This window comes from Muntiacus reevesi, chromosome 1 (genome assembly GCF_963930625.1).
Source record: "Muntiacus reevesi chromosome 1, mMunRee1.1, whole genome shotgun sequence".
NCBI classification, from domain to species: Eukaryota; Metazoa; Chordata; class Mammalia; order Artiodactyla; family Cervidae; genus Muntiacus; species Muntiacus reevesi.
Window position 1 is genome coordinate 245672610 of NC_089249.1, and position 17103 is coordinate 245689712.

General features: G+C 43.6%; 1 protein-coding gene across 1 annotated transcript in view; it reads right to left on the minus strand.

Annotated features, from left to right (window-relative positions):
- The window catches only part of TIMD4 (T cell immunoglobulin and mucin domain containing 4), a 27381-nt gene extending 10338 nt beyond the window's left edge, over positions 1-17043 (minus strand). Inside the window, exons 1-4 of the mRNA XM_065936219.1 lie at positions 16936-17043; positions 12411-12752; positions 9964-10233; positions 8206-8292 (exon numbers count right to left, since the gene is read on the minus strand). Coding sequence (XP_065792291.1) covers positions 8206-8292; positions 9964-10233; positions 12411-12752; positions 16936-16993 — 757 coding nt within the window. The 5' untranslated portion in view covers positions 16994-17043. The remainder of the gene's footprint in view (positions 1-8205; positions 8293-9963; positions 10234-12410; positions 12753-16935) is intronic.
- Between the last annotated feature and the right edge of the window lie 60 nt (positions 17044-17103).

Consider the following 17103-nt stretch of genomic DNA (forward strand, 5'->3'; position numbering starts at 1 on the left):
AGAAAGACTTATTGTAAAAAAAAAAAAAAATGTTGAGTGAACTTAAAAGCACGATTTAAAAGAATACAGAGAGAGTGACTATGAAAACAATTTGAAAAACTTTTTTTAAAAATTGGTGCTATACTACATTGTTAAGGAAAAAAAAATGATCTGAGAGGACATAGCACAAACTGTTACAGTAATTATCCCTTGATCTCAATCATCACGGCAAGGACCGGGGGAAATATTTGAAAAACAAGAAACTTCCATTTTATAGTTTTAACTTTTTCTTTTACGAGAGCATATATTTATTTCGTAACATGAAAAATAAAGTTTAAACTTAAACAGTATGGCATGAAAACATCCTTTCCCTTCAGAAGACTTCCCATGGGGGTGATGTTTAGTGCACACTCTGGAAAATGAACCTATGGAAATAAACTCACAGCTGCCCTTTCTAATAAACTGTCCAGATCTACTATCTGGACAGTCTGGATTGAGCCCTGCAAGGGATGGCCTAAGGGCCAGATTCCCCTGCCACCTGTTTTTGCACAGCCCCAGAGTCAAGAATCTTTTTATGTTTTTTAACGGTTGGGGGAAGAAAACCAAAAGAAGAAGAACTCATAATGCCATGAAAACTGCAGGCAACTTATATTTCACTGTCCATTGAGACAGTGCTGTGGAAGCTGGAGGCATCATTTGCACATGTGTTGTCTCCAACTGCTCCTGCAGTGCTAAGACAGGGTTAAGCAGCTGAGGCAGAGAACAGCATGGTGGCTTGTAAGGCCCGAAGATGTACTAGCTGGCCATTCACAGAAAAGTTTGTTGACTACTGGTAAGTGAATCTACCAGTGCAGAAACAAGCTCTGTGGAAGCAGGGAGTGCCATGAGTTTTTGAGCACAATTTTGAAAGCCTTCAGACCCTAAGATGATAAGAGAGTTCCTTTGAAGGTGGTTTTATGTCTGAGGGGGTAGACTAGACCCCACTCTCTTACTCAAATAAAATCATGTGCTTTGTGTAGTTCTGGAATGGCATTGAATTTTTAGGCTAGAAAATTTAAGAATCCATTCTGAAAATTGCCCCTATTTCTAGTCTTTTAGCAGAAATGTGCTTCAAAATTCCTAGAACCTTCCTCTCAGAATCAGTTACTGAGCACCTAAGCAGGCCTAGCATAGGGATGAGCACTTCATGTAACTAATTTCATTTTGGTGCTTATAAAACCCATTTCACAGATGTGTAAACTGAGGCCGAACATTTAAACCACTCCACCTGAGGTAACACAGACAATAAAAGGAAATTTGAACCCAACTCTGAATGACTCAAAAAATCATGATGGTAACCACTCTGATAGAAAAGAATAAGGGCATATTAAAATTGTATTTGAAAACATGAACGCTCTAACCATTGAATTTCACACCAGAAAGTACATGGCACTATCTTCTCAGTGCATATATTATGTATGCTGACTCATTACTGAATTCATAGACACTGGGACTCATCTGTTTCTACTTTTAAAACAAATTTAACTCTAAAATAAGTCAGTTCCATGATACAATCTTAACACACCCCTAGAATTTTAAAGGAGAAGGCAATGGCAGCCCACTCCAGTACTCTTGCCTGGAAAATCCCGTGGACGGAGGAGCCTGGTAGGCTACAGCCCATGGGGTTGCATCGGACACGACTGAGCGACTTCACTTCACTTTTTCACTTCACTTTCATGCATTGGAGAAGGAAATGGCAACCCACTTCAGTGTTCTTGCCTGGAGAATCCCAGGGACAGGGGATCCTGGTGGGCTGCCGTCTATGGGGTCGCACAGAGTCGGACACGACTGAAGTGACTTAGCAGCAGCAGCAGCAGCAGAATTTTACAAGTGACAACTTCAAGACTTCAGAGAAGTTTCTTACCTTTCATAGGTAACAGCTGGCTTATGCTGCCACCTTATGGATTAGTTGTGGTATGGCCTTAAAAATCCAAAGGACAGCAAAAGGATCCCAAAGTCTGAATATTTTAGATTTGAAAGAAATTCAAAGTTATCTCCTCTGGTTCCCTTGTTTTAATCGAGAAAAATTTAAATCTAGAGAGACAGTGTCACTCACTCAAGGTTTCACAGTGATGAGTAACAATGAAAGTGAGTGACCAGAACCCATATTTTCTGACCTCACTTGGCAGCACAAGACAGATCTGGAATCTCAAAACATGTTTTGAAAATAGAAAGAGTCATCTACTGAATTCACATGCTCTCTTTAAATTTTGGAGAACTCTGAATGATTGATAAATGTACTGTGAATTTCAATCAATCAACAGAGCATCACTTACGTGAATCTGGCATTCCTTACCTCCAAGGGCAAAATTGGGTAGGATCTACTTAATTTTGAAAGGAAACAGAGAGCAAATTAAATATCGGTGCCCAAAGTGGCTCATAAAGGGGAGAAACGATGACTTCGCATTTCACACAGGTGAGGTAACAAGGACACCAGAGATTCTAGAACATCATTATTTAAGAGTCACCCAGTTTCAAACTGTGCCTCCAACTTCCACTGCCTCCAAGGATGCCCCAGCAACACAAGCGTCCTCATCCTTGTGAGAGCCCAGAGTCACCACCTCAGGCTACTGCTTTCACGTGCTGGTATCTGCATGTCTCGGTGAAACACAGACAAGACTTCATCCCTACTCCTTCCCCCTGGACTCCTTTCTGTAGGGCAACACCTATCCCTGCTCTGCCCCCACCAGCTGATCAATAAATCTTCACTGTGGGAGTGGGCAAGGTGCACATTTCACAGAGAACCCTCTGGATTATTAGCAACAACTGTAATAAGTGGATACCAGGTACCACGTGCCTCCTTGATGCCCAGCACGGTGCCCGGCATTTTCCACGTTTGATCTCAGAGTGTTCTGTGCAAGGCACCATGGCTGTCCTCATCTCACAGCGGGAGTCTTATGGCCTCGAGAAGTCAGGCGACTGGCTCAACTGACAGAGCTAGGAAGGCAGAAAGCAAACTTCAGAGCCAGGATTTTCCACCTGCAGAGCCCAAGCTCTTGCACTCCGGGTGCTGTGGCCTTCGGAATATATAGCAAGAGCTCACACACACTTGCTCTGAAAAGATCAGTGCTGGAGGGTGACTAACCACGCTATTTCATGGCACAGTGGGAAGTGACCCAGTTGGAAGGGAACCCTAGTCCTCTGCTGTCTAGAAGGGTGCAGTTTCTGGAAAGAGATTCTAAAAATTATTCTTATTGATATTGCTGCTGCCGCTGATACAGTAAGGGAAGTAGTTGAAAATGCACAAAGCACTTTCACATTTATTTTCATATTTGGACTTCAAAATGAATCTATGAGGCAAGTAAACTTGGGCAGAATTATTGAAAGAAAGGGAAACTGAAGCCCAGAGAGGTCTTGTATTTTGCCCAAAGGTGCAAAACTAGTGCCAAATGCTACTAAAGGTAGAACAATGGTGTCTGATTACAAATTCCACTTCCATTCTCCTCTTCTGCGTCTGGGTATCACAGGAGTTAAGATTCCACAAGTGTGGGGAGGTTCTCGCCAACGGGCATTGGTACCTTTGTTCATTGACTTGTTCACAGTGGGAGAACAGATTCCTCACCTCTTCACAGAGCTCGCTGTGGTTTATCCACTGATCCCACCCTCCTGTGAAACCAGGAATGTCTCCAGTGCCTGACTTGGTGTCCGAGGGACAGTGTGGTCTGCAGTGATCACCCAGCTCACCTGGCTAACCATCGGTGAGGACCCTTTTAGAGCCAGCTTCAAGTTCTAGTTTCAGTGGCGGGTATGTAATTTCATTTTCACTCTCTGCCTTACCATGGACATGCCTCCCCTAATGCTTGGCAGCTTTCTTTCATCTTATTTGGTTGACCTTTCTGAAGGTGAACATGCTAGAATTACACGATTCAATTCCAACATTATTAATGAAAGAAAAAACCATTTGTGCGGTTGGTAGAGTGTAACACTATTGAGAGAAGCATCCTGAGAATCCACTTTTTGTCCTTTTCCCTTTATCCCCAGACTGCTGGCCTCCCGACTGATTCTAGTGCAGGAAGAGCACAGGGCCTGAGAGAAAACAAAATGGCTAATGCCTCGCGAAAGATGTTGCCTTTGAAATCAGCTGCATCCAATTTCTTTCCTCCTAACCCCGGCATTTGTGAGTGAAAATGAGCTTAGCTTCTTTCCCCTGTCTTCATTTGCTCCTTCTGCAGATCTTGGTGCCAATTCCTCCTACAAGTCCTTTATGCCCTTGATAAACTGAGGGCCCAGATAGTGTCAAATTTTGACGGGGCTCAATTTTGGCTTCAAGGAAATAGTGCAGCGAAGGCGGGACAGCTCTGATTCAGGAACCAGAAGAGAGTCCTACGTTTGACCTACTTCATCTCCTATTTGATTTTTTTGTGTGCCTCTGTGCCTGTTTCCTTCCATGCAGAATAAAGAGAGTCTACCACACTGGCAGTTCCTGTATGCCTTCTGGGGCCAGGGCTGGGCTTCAGGTCCTTGGACTTACCCCCAGACCCTTAGAGGTCCTCATTCTGCAAATCTTTTGTTGTTCTGGCTTGTTTTGTCTGTAACTGAAGCATAATTGCCTTACAGTCTTGGCTTCTGCCTTACAACAGTCACATTGTATATTTTATACATCTCCTCCCTTCTGAGCCTCCCTGCCCCTTTCCATCTCACCCCTCTAGTCATCACAGAGTCCCAGGCTGGCTCCCTGTGTTACATAGCAGCTTCCCACTAGTTACATATTTTACACATGGTGGTATATACATGTCAATGCTACTCTCTCAGTTCATCCCACCCTCTCAGTCCCCCACTGTGTCTCTATGTCTGTGTCTCTATTCCTTCCCTGAAAATAGGTTCATCAATACTATTTTCCTAGATTCCACATGTATGTGTTGGTATATTTGTTTTTCTCTTCCTGACTTACTTTACTCTGTCTTGGGCAGAGTAGGGCCATCTATGTTTTGAATGAGTTCCCTGTGGTTCCAGCCCATGGCCAGGCCTGGTGTAGATGGGCTAGATGATCCCAGAGTTCAAGGTCTTGATTCTCCAGTCTTCTCCTACCTCCCTGGGAGGTCAACGTGAGATCTGATTGTACTTCCCCTTTCATTTATACCAACCTAGCTCCCTTGTCTCCTATCTCCACATCGAGACGCAAACCCTGCCTCTCCCATTTTTTTTGCTTCTCTTTCTCCTATACCAGGACAAGCCTTCTCCCTCGCCCTGCCTCCTCTCTAAATATTTACCCTCCAACTCCTTGAAAGAACACCTAACATTTCTTCTCTGACAATTGCTCAGCATTGGACTTTAGGGTGTCCACCCACAAGCTTACCCTGTTTACTTAATGGTCTTCCGGCCATAGTTCATGGTCACTGTCTAAACACCTCATCCTACTAACCAGCATTTAGAATTTCCTCACATTTACCTACACACTCCATAACCTTTGTCTCCTGGAGCCCTTTCTACCTTTGCTGGCTCTCTCTGCATCCTCAGCTGGCTTTTCTGCCTTCACTACATCCTCTCTCAAGGTATTCGTTCCTGTAAGGAGGTGGGGTGTCTGCCTTCATCCTTCCATTCCTGTAGGGCATTCAGACAATGCCAAAGGATCTTCAGTTACCCCCTCTGCTAAGGAGACAATAGAGTGAAGGGTTTAAGAGCTTAGTTTCAACAGCCAGGAGACCTGGGGTTCAAACTCTGGCAAATGTCTTAACCTCTCCACACCTCAATTTCTTCTCCTTTATACCGAATGTAACAGTATAATCTTCCTCACACACCTGGACAATGCCTGACTATGAGATAATGTACCGATGGCATCAAGCCCAGCCTTTTCCTAAAAGCACTCAGCAACTGTCATTTGTTATCAATGACTTCCAAAATTATATCGACAATCCTGAACTCTCCCCTATGAGATGATAGGTATGAAAGCTTCAGTATAGTGGCAAGTCCCTATTCAGCACTTACACGCTATCATCACAGTAATGATATTTGACCAGAGGGAGGTGCCAGTCATCAGACACCAGTCCCCACCAAGGCATCTGTAGGTTGCCCAGCCCCACATTTCCAACTTCCTGTTAGACATCACCCAGGGACACTTCAAACTCAAGACCACCGAAATGATTTTCACTCTTCCTCTTGGGTTTCCTTCACTGGTTAACACATTACATCAGCTAATCTCCCAAGTACAGAGCATCAGTCATCCTCTCTTACTTCAGCCACTGAGTCTCCTCAATTCCAAGTCCTAAACGGCTCTGACTGTCCCTTCTGACTGTTACAGCTGTGATCATTCTAGTCGAGACACTCCTTCCCGTCGAATTATAGCAGGAGCCTCCTGGAGAGCCTCTCTGCCTCTGGGTTTACTCCCCTCCTGTACATCTAAAACTTTTTACAGAGCAAGTTTTCCCCAAACAGAGCTGAAAATGGCATTCTCTACTCCAAACAACATGAATGGTTCCTTGGAACCCTGGAATGAAGTCAGAATTCTTCAGCCCATTAATCAGTCCTTTAAGAATCTAGGCTACTCCTAGCTTCCTATCTCTGTTAGATTAAACTAGACTCTTAAATAATCAGAGATTCCATGCTCCTATAAGTCCCCCTATCTCTGCTCAGGCTGTTCTCCCTGCCTGTTCACTCTGCTCAATGAAATGTTCTCATCCATGAAGAACCAATTCAAGGATCTTTGAGAGAAATCATCCTGGCCCTCTTTCCCCAGTTAGCTTCTCTCGCTTCTTTGGGTCCCCAGGGCACCTCTTCATACTCTACCCCCAAACAAAGCCCACTGGATGGTGGCGCTCCACATAAGCTTGTCTCTCCCACTCCTTTAAGGACAGAGGTCAAGACTCCATCATTTTGATCCTGGTAAGCCATGTTTAATGAATGACAGATTTGAAAGCTCTTTACCAAGTATCATGCTACATATTTCTATGTATCCAAATGCAGTGCCAAGATAAAGATATAAAATCTCATCTCCAACCATTTTTCCCTCTGAGAATCCTTTGATTTTCTGGAAAGGCTTGCTCTGGACTGTGAAGCTTGAGCTGGTTTATTAAACAGAGAGATACAGTAAGAGAACAAATGATCCTAAAAGTCCCCCATCCTCACTACCCCACCATCCAAGCCTGGGACCAAAAAAACTACTGTAAACATCTCAAAGAGAGGAAAATGTGATGATTACCAGAGGAGGGTTTGTTTTTTTCCCCAGTTTTCCTGGGTTCACAGAGAAGCCCTCATACATATTTGGGTGGTTGAAATTTGAAATGATTTTACTGCTTAGACTTCATGCTGTTCATGAGCATAATGATTTACCTTAGGGCTAAGAAAAAGTGAATCGGCGGTAAAGAATCCTCCTGTTACCTACTAAGATAACAGTTACCTTTTGCATGCTTACTAGCTAGCCAGACACTCATCTAAATTTTTATATGCATGAGGTTACACAGCAGAGGCCAGAGACCCCCAGGGAAGAGTAGAGCAGCTGATAATCAAGCCCAGGCCGTCCCCTCTAGCAGCTCCAAGGCTGTGGGTTCATTTTAGGGTATTCTCTGCCCTTGCTGCTGTTGCTATGGCTATTAGTCTCTAAACTGTGTCTGACTCTTCGCGACCTCATGGACCATAGCCCACCAGGCTTCTCTGTCTGTGGGATTTCCAGACAAGAATATTGAAGTGGGTTGCCATTTCCTTCTCCAGGGGAATCTTCTTGACCCAGGAATCAGACTCACATGTCCTGCTTGGCAGGTGGATTCTTTACCACTGAGAGACCTGAGGAGCCCTTTTTCTGCCCCTGGACCCTGGTATTAATAAATACCTAAAGAAGTCAGGCAGGAGGAAGAATGGACAAATGAACAAAAGAACACTCCTTCCACTATACAGAGCCACGGGGTCAAGTGAGTCCACCCTCTGGGGCTTCAAGAAAGAAGATCAGTGTGTTTGGAAATAGGATGAGATAGCAGAGCTCCACCCAGCCTAGAGTGGACAGGCATGTATTCTAGAGATGATCTACCATGAAGAACTGAACAAATGAAGTGCGGTCAGTGGTCTCTCCCACTCTCTAAAATCCATAGGAAGGAACAAGCCACAAACACAGTCTTGACACCAGTGTGTCCCAGGAGGGCTTCATGGCTCACAGGACCCAAAAGTCGTCTTCAGTCATCAGACTCCATGACACTATGTTCAGAGTTCCCCTCAACCTAAGGGGCAAGGGAAGAAGAAGAGAGAGCCACACCCACGTACCCTTGGATGTGAGCAAGGCAGTGCTGCGGTGAGAAGTCGCCTCAGTGGTTCTCTGAGAGGTCCTGGGGAGCAGGACAGTCTCTGGTTCTGGAAGAGAAAAAAGTCTGATGAAAGGCAGCTAAAAGTTGGTGCTTGTGCCAAGATATTTTTATAGTTGTTTTTGTAGTTTTCTATGTTTATTTTAGGCAAGTACAAAGACAACTATAAAAATGGCCCCCAATCTCTATGTATATTTTGAGGCTTTCCTGCTGGCTCAGATGCAAAGAATCTGCCTACAATGCAGGAGACCTGGTTAGAAATATCCCCTAGAGAAGGGACATATTGGCTACCCACTCCAGTATTCTTGCCTGGAGAACTCCATAGACAGAGAAGCCGGGTGGACTACAGTCTGTGGGGCTGCAAAGAGTCAAACATGACGGAGCGACTAACATATATTTCAAGGTTTTTTTTTTCAAGGATTGTAAGTAATTTTTAGAATCTAGAGGAACTGTAAATGTTGTATTTGAAGATGATTATTTTAAGGACTGAAGGAATAAAACATACAAATTTGCTTAGGGTTCATGGACCTTAGGTTAGTATTCACAGTGTAATGGAATTAGCCAATTCATTACTGTAAAGTTGTTTAAATTAATCCAGGCCTTACTGAGGCAGTTGAAATGCCTAAGCCTTCAAACTGTCTCATGATTGTTTTCTAATATCTTTACCTCAGAATTAAGAGTTTGAAATGTGGTGAGAGCTTTGACAAGGGCCCATAATTAATGGAGCCAGTAACTCAGTGAGAGTTCCAAGGTGTAGGATCAAGAAGGATTCAGGAGAGAGGGTGGGAGGGAGGAAGAGAAAGGGAGAGAGAGGGGAGGTGGGGACAGAAGAGAGAAAGGAAGGAAGGAAGGAAGGAAGGAAGTTCACCATCAAGGGATATTTTAAGGCATCTGGAGGTCTTTCAGAGAGTTGAGCCCTGGCAGGATGGAACTGGTGTCTGACCCAGGGTAACATTTCCTGATTCTTTACTGAGTATCTGCAAGACTCCTAGGAGGTCAAGTTGAGAACTAAAAATGCTGATTTTTCAAAAACACAAGGGAAAAAAATAGGAACAAAAAAGGAAACCATAAGACAATGAAAAGGAACAATTTAGTGAAACCACACACCCCCACACACACATGCACACACAGAGTTATGGGATGAATTCCCACCTCCACGTCACTCCCACCTCTGCTTGTAAATTTATATTTAAAGCCCTAATCTCCAGTAACTCAGAACATGACTGTATTTGGAGATAGAGCCTTTAAACAAGTAAAAGTGATACCATATGGATGACCTTACTCAAATATGACTGATGTTCTCACATAAAGAGGAGATCAGAACACAGATACACAAAGGAGAAAGAGGATGTGAGTACAAAGCGAGAAGACAGACATCGAGGAGAAAGGCCTCGAAAGAGACCGACCCTGCTGACCCCTCAGTCTCACACTTCTTGCCTCCAGAATTGTGAGAAGGAAACTTTTGTTGTTTAAACTGCCCAGTCTGTGGTGCCCAACCCTGACAAACTCACACACACACACACACACACACACACACACACACACACACTCACACACACACACACACACTCACACACACACACACACACTCACACACGCACACGCACAGACTCTAGAACGGGTTGCCGAGCTGCCCCATTCAGTAGGAGAGCCCTCTGCCAAGGGATCCAGGGTACACCTGAGCAGCGGAAGGGAAAGGATGGCCAGGCGAGCCGGCTACCTGCCGTGAGGATGGGCCCCTCGGTGGAAGGCTCCAGGGTCAGCAGTGTCGTGTCTTCCTCGGGAAAGGAGCCCAGCGTTGTCAGAGGGCACACGGAGGCCGCGGTTGTGAGCACAGCTGTGGTTCTCATCTGAAGTGGTGGAGTGGATGTGAGCTCAGAGGTGGTCACGACTGTTGTTGGCAGCACAGCTGTGACTGTTGTCATGGCAGTGGTGGTGTAGGTGGTGGTGGTTGGGCGGCGGGTGGTTGTTGAGCGGGTGGTTGTGGGGGCTGTAACCAATAGAAGATATGTCTGGTACCAAGAGGAGACCGAGGAAGAGGGAAACACCACAGATATTGCTGGTATCCATCCCTTTGCCTATACTTCTACAGCCTCACCTGGTCCATGAGCCTGGGCCATCAAAATGCCTGGGAAAACTGGGATTCTAAACTCAAAACCTTGGCCTTTCCAACCTATTTTTCACACCCTGGCTAGAGTAATCTTTGACAATGACAAACCTAAATATGTCAGTCCCCAACTTAAAACTTTGTTTTAACTGAGTTCTCCTTGCCCTTCTGGTGAAGATCCAATCCCTAACCCCACCCACAGGGCCCCACTTGATCTGGATCTTTCTTTTCAACCCCATGCCTCCACTCTATTCTTCTCACATTCCCTTGCCCATGGGCCTTTCTTCAGTTCTTCAACTATATTATTGACCTTCCCTCTGGAGGAACTTTGTACCAACTGTTTCCTAGCCCCTCTCTTCCTTAGACTGACTCCTCCTTAAACCACATGTCTCAGCTAAAAGGTCACTTCTGCAAAGAGGTCATCCACAGTCTACAATAACAATGTTTTTTTCACACTCATACTTGACCACAGATGTTGTAGCATTTCCTAAAGATACATTTATTTGTTGATTGTTATATAATGTCTGCTTCTCCTAGTACGTTGTAATCTCCACAAGCGAAAAGCAGGAATTTATGTTGTTCTCTGCTACAAATCTATTACCTATCATGGTATTTGTAGATGTTCCTAGTAGATCTACAGTAGATCTAATTAGTAGATGTTGCAAAAATGTGGCATGAGTGATTGCATCAAAAGGAAACCCAAGCCTAACATTTAAGTCAAGCAAGATGAAAAGCTCCAGAAATTTGCTGCACACATTGTACCCAAGTTAACAATTGTTTATTGTACACTTGAAAATGTGTGAAGGGAATAGATCTCATTCTAGGTGTTCTTTCCACAATAAAAAAAAATCAAGATCTAAAACAAATAATTTCAAAGAGTGTAAAGACTGGTTCACGCCAAAACTGCTCACCCCTTAAACATGTGAATTTGGGTTCATTAGCAACAGATATTCTATACATACCACCCTTTCTTAAATATGCCAAATTTCCATTAACCCTAATGGACCAGAAAGACATCATTAGTTTCAAGTGAGCTGAGAAATGATTTCATAGAATATTGAGGTCAACTAGTATTTTATAAAATAATAATAATAACTGGTTATATCAGGTTTGGAAAGCAAAGACTTGGATTGGCATCATTTATCTTCAACAAATCCAAATAATACCTTCTATCTCACAAAGTTGCTTTAGGAGAAAAATACACTAATGCTTATCAAAGTCTCTAAATAGAAGCATCCATATCAGTTCTTCTCAAATTTTAGAGCCCATGAGAGTCACCTGAGAAGCTTCTTATGCATATGGCTAGTGAGAACTTGCCTTCCGAGATGCCAGTCCAATTAAGAACAGAGCCCAAGAATCCTTGGTCCTTGGTGCAGGCTGAGCACAGAGCTGACTTTGAGAGGCTCCTTTCCAGACTAGCAGGAATGGTGATTATTGTTTACATAATTCAACCATAGACCCTGCATGCATGCATGCAGCTCAAATCTTTAGGAGTTCTGCCATATTTCAAATTTTATCAAAAGCAGCTGATAGTAGCAGAAGGAAAGACCACCTAAAAACTGCTATTTATGATTGTCTTCAAATCTCCTGCCCTTTTCCCTCACTGGAAGTAGCCCACTATTGGTTTATGGATGAAGCTAATGCATAAACAAAACATTTTATTTTGTTTACCTAGTGTTTTTAAAAATTTTGTAATCTTTGCCAACATGCAAAAATCAATAGAGTTCACATAAAAACTGACAGATCTGAAAGCCCTTGGCCCAAATTTCTTCAGTTCCCTAGATAAGAAGCAGCTGCCCTCTTCAGATTGACTTTGAATTTCACTGGTTCTTTTCCCTACCCCCTACTCCTCACCCTCCACCCTCTCATTCATTTCTGTGGGTTCCTCAGCTCCCACAGGCAATTGCTCCAGACTGTGGCTCCTCTAATCACAAACACGTCTCAGGTTTAATCTGTCCACTCATTGCTTAAGCAGCTTCAGTCTCTCTGCCACCACCCTCTAACTCCATGACCCATGAACACGAACTTCTCCACCCACAGACACAGTCCCGTGTGCTCACCTCTCCGCAGATCCAGGCGGATGTTCATCTTCACATCATTGAACCAGCCAGGCACCTCTATGCGGCAGCAGTACACACTCTTGTCACCTTCGCTGGTGTTGATGATGGTCAAGGAGACATCCCCTCTTTGGATAATCCCCTGAAGTTGGTATTTTGGCGACTTTCTTGAGACCACCTTTGTCCCATCGGTGTAGAGAAGCTCGTCATTGCATTTGGAGTTGGGACACTCGCCTTTGCCCCAACACATACTATTACCATTCGGAGACCAGGATGAGTATATACAGGGCAGAGTCACTGACTGACCCAAAAATCCTCTGATGACAGTCTGTGATGCCTCTGGAGCTGTGAGGAAAGATGAGAAAATTAAGCTGTGAGATATTGAAATCTCTCAAATATGCTCCACAGGGATCATGCATGCAGATGCTTCCAGGAAAATGAAGAGGGTTGTACTGTATATGTTTCTTTAGCCTAAATTCTGGCCTGTCCTTTGCTGCCACCAAACTCCTAACTTCACACTCTGCTATCCTTCAAGTGGGAACAGCTGACTACCCGAGTCTGAACCCATCTCTCCTGCAGATTTGCTGATTAATTTGCTAATTTGTGGATCTGCTGATCTTGAGTACCATTCAATAAAACAAATTCTCCAGTGGAAAATTCTGACCCTTTAATCTAACTGCCCTAACTCATATAAACAAGTGTAAGTAGCACTCTAGCCAGTGTATGTCAATAGGCAGTGATTGTGTACTACTGACATGAATGCCTCAAATGGGTCTCCCTCTGTCTTCTACCCCAGAGTGTACTATGGCAGAGTGTACTTAGTTCAGTCACTAAGTTGTGTTCGACTCTTTGTGACCCCATGGACTGCAGCACACCAGGCTTCCCTGTCCTTCACTATCTCCTGGAATTTGCTTGGAAATTAATTGCTCTAGACCATTTGTTTGTTGTTAGAGAATATGAAATTAGGTGGAAGTTTGTGGATTTTTTTCTAAGTTAGAACTGGAGAGGAATCATAGGAATTCTTTAGAATGGCAGCTGTGACTTAAAGATGCTGGAAGATTAGGTTGATCATGTTAGCTATATGCAGTGGAATATATCACCATTTTAAAAATGCAGTATCTGTGTTTCCCAACTTCAACTGATCATCAGCATGACCTGGGGAGCTTGTTAAAAATACCTGTTATCTTGCCCAACCCCGAGTCAGAGTCTCAAGACTGAGGCCCATGGCAATGTATACAACCAAGGTCACTGAACACTCGCTCTGTGCCTTTTCTAAGATAACTTCCATCTCTGAGAATCTACGAAACTTTTCCACTGCTGCAAATATTAAGCCCTCTGGTTTAACTGAGCATCAGTGATTGTTCTCAATCAAACCAAGCTATTGAAGGGACAGCCAGGCAGGCCATAGCTCCAGATCGTCAGGACGACATCCCACTCCTTCTTGGGTACCTAGATCTCTGTTCACTGTTTTCTTCAAGGTGCCCTCCTATAAGACTCTCCATTCACTACCTCTGTTAACCCCGGCAGCTAAATTGTGTACGACATGGCCAGCAGCAGTGTGTTCCTCCCTGACACAGCAGTCAGCAGCTCCCAGCTGTCCTTATCTAAGAGAAGATGAGCATGAGTCCTAACAACTGCCCAGGGAGCAAGCCAAACGATGTGCACGCTGGGTTTTCCAAAGTTTGCTCTCAGGATGAAAGGTCCCTGTAAATTCAGACTTGCCTGGGACCTTCTCTTAACCTGCCGTCTCTTTTCCTTGCTGCAGTGGAGATAGTCCACACATTGTACATGCTATAGAAGCCCATTTTGCCCCACCCCATGGAGCTGGGGAGTGGGGGTGGGCTGGGTGGGGGGCGGGGTGGGGAATAACTGTCATCATCCTCAACTGTCATAGCAGTGCAGAACATGTGCACCAAAACCCAGTAATTTCTAAAATATGAGCTTGTTCTCAGAACTAGTTGGTACATTAATTTTAAAAATAAGTGACAGAATTATTTCCACTGGAGATTCAACAGTTTATTTTCCCAACTATCACAGTACAGAAGGAGGCACCGCATATTCACTAAAGAAAGCCTCTTCCAGATCAAAACAAACTGGCAAAGGACAAAACGGGCAATTCATAGATAGATAAGGAAATATGAGTGGCCAGTAAATTTCCCTTATCAGACTGGCAAAAATTTAGAACACTGATAATAACAAGTGTTGTCAGGTCAGGGATCAAGCAAATGACTGGAGTAACCTGGAGTGAAATGGGATGTGAATTGGTACAGCCACACTGGGGTAATTTTGCAGTTTTGGTTAACACTAGAATGGAACTAAGCCTGAAACATTGCATGGTGTGTTTTCTGCTGCAGAAAAGCACACAGGCACAAGGAAGCCAATTTGAAAATGTTTACTGCCAGGTCATATGTGTGGGATGGAATCAACATGTGTATATGGGTAGTGGCTAACCCAAGGCACAGTCCTTCCGTTGAACTACACATACAAGATTAATAGAATGAGACAGATTTATAACTAATGGTGTGAAAACTCCAAGGCTTATTAATGCATGAAAAGTGGAAATTTCAAAATGACATTTAAAATACAAAACCATTAAAAAGACAGTTTGCAGGATTTGTAGGCACAGACATATGAAAGTAAATGTATAGAAAAGTGGCTGACGGGACACACATCCAACTCCCTGAGTCAGCATCTCCTTGATCAGAGACTGGGGTTGAGGGTAGTAGTGTCAAAGGGGATATTAGCTTTATAACAATTTAATTGTTTCACCAAGGGTATTTCTGTACTACTTATTTGTTAAAAATTAATGTTAAAAAAAGGAAGCAGGCGTGGCAGAAACACACCCATTATGCTTACAATGAAAACCTCATTCTGCCAGTTACTGCTTTTGTGTTCTCTGGAGGAAAGCCACAATAATCCTGATCTCATTATCTTCATGTGGCAAAGGGGAGAGAACATGCTCGCCTCAGAAATAGTCCTCAGGTCCACATGAGGTGGAACATTAAATGCCACATGAAACAAGCTATTAAGACAAATCACCAAGCATATCAGAATGTAGAAATAGGAAAGAGACTGTTCTTTCCAGCTGCAAAATTATCCTGGAACAAAGAAATTAAATCAATCTCTCTTTTCAGCAATTACCCAGAATGGTGGGTACAACCTAGGTTCTGGCACCAGCCGGGTTCCTTCTCTAGCTGGTGACCTTATCCAAGGTGTTTCCCCAATCTGGGTCTCAATCGCATCATTGACAGAGTAAAGGGTTTGATTTGGCATCTCTGAAGAGTGATTCAGCGCTGATCCTTAATGAGTCCAAGTAGTGTCTTCTAAAGGGTTATTTTAGAAAAGGCACAAATTAAAAAACAAAAGAGATCATCCACCAGGCACTGTCTTCTTCAAGTGGGGTTGGAGAAGCTCACTCACTCAGTGTCCAGCCAGTGGCTGGAAAGGTGACCAGCAACCATCACCAAAGCCTCCACACTGCCAGTCCACAGAACAAGATAAGACCAGGCAAAAACAGTGATAAAGAAAGTGACAGGAACTGCTTTCATTCCATTAACTCCCATAAGGTATCTGGAGAGAGAGTTGGTTAAATGAACAACTACTACAGGGTAATAAGCTCTCTAATGGGGAGACTTCAGAGAGGACAGGAACTCATAGCAGACTCACTTAAACCAGTTTGGAGGCTACCGGTGGTCAGAAAAAGCCTGATTTAGCTGGAGACCTGAGAATGCATGGAGTTATAGAGGAAAATAATAAGCAAAGATAGTAGGACAAAGGTTTGTTTTCTTGAAATACAGGTGTTTTCTCATGAAGCACATCTGAAAGTTTCATGTGCAGAAACTAGGAATTGTTTAAACTGCAAGGGACATTAGATGTTGTCTAGTCCTAGAGTCATAGATTGTTAAAACTGGTATTATCCAGGTCCCTCCTTTCTTACATGAAAGGGCCATAGTCTTCAGTGTCAAAGGATAATAACCAAGATGTGACTTCAGCTCAGCCCACAGCATCCCGTCCTATAACTCAGGATGTGAGGGTCTGTATGAGTCCACACTGAGTGTGTACATTTGCATCATCCAAAACCTGGAGACCATGTGTGGAAAATATAAATTTTATCTGGACACCTGAACCCCCGCAAAATAAAATAAACCAAGAAGCAAATAAAAAATCCTAAAAATAAAGATAAAATAAGATTTATAATAATAGCTCTTAGCAGAACAAATTCCCCTGGTGTTTACTGTGCTAGTAACCCCTGTAAAGGACGTTTCTTTTCCCCATGTTATCCCATCCCTTATCTATATTTCTTCTAAAATTGCCATTTCTGGTATTAACATAAATACCCCCACCCTAAAACATCCAAAGATCTCAAGATAAACCCTGCGTCACAGATAGGGAGAGAGACCTTCCAAAAAGAGAAGCTGAGTGGATGCAGGAAAGCAATTGATTTCTGTTTTATAGATCAGCCATGGGAATCCATCACAGGGTGCCAAGTCCTCAGGGATTCTTGGATGGAAGGACTGAGAACACTTACTCAGACAAAGCCGCCCAAGTTCAATCATCAGCCAGAGAATCAGAGGCCCTTTGGACATTTTGGCTGTTTGCAGATGTCAGGAGTCTGTCTGTCTGTCCGAATTCCATTTCTTATAGTCCAGTTAATGCTGACAGGGTGGGACCTCTTAGGTTTCATTTCTCTTTTTGC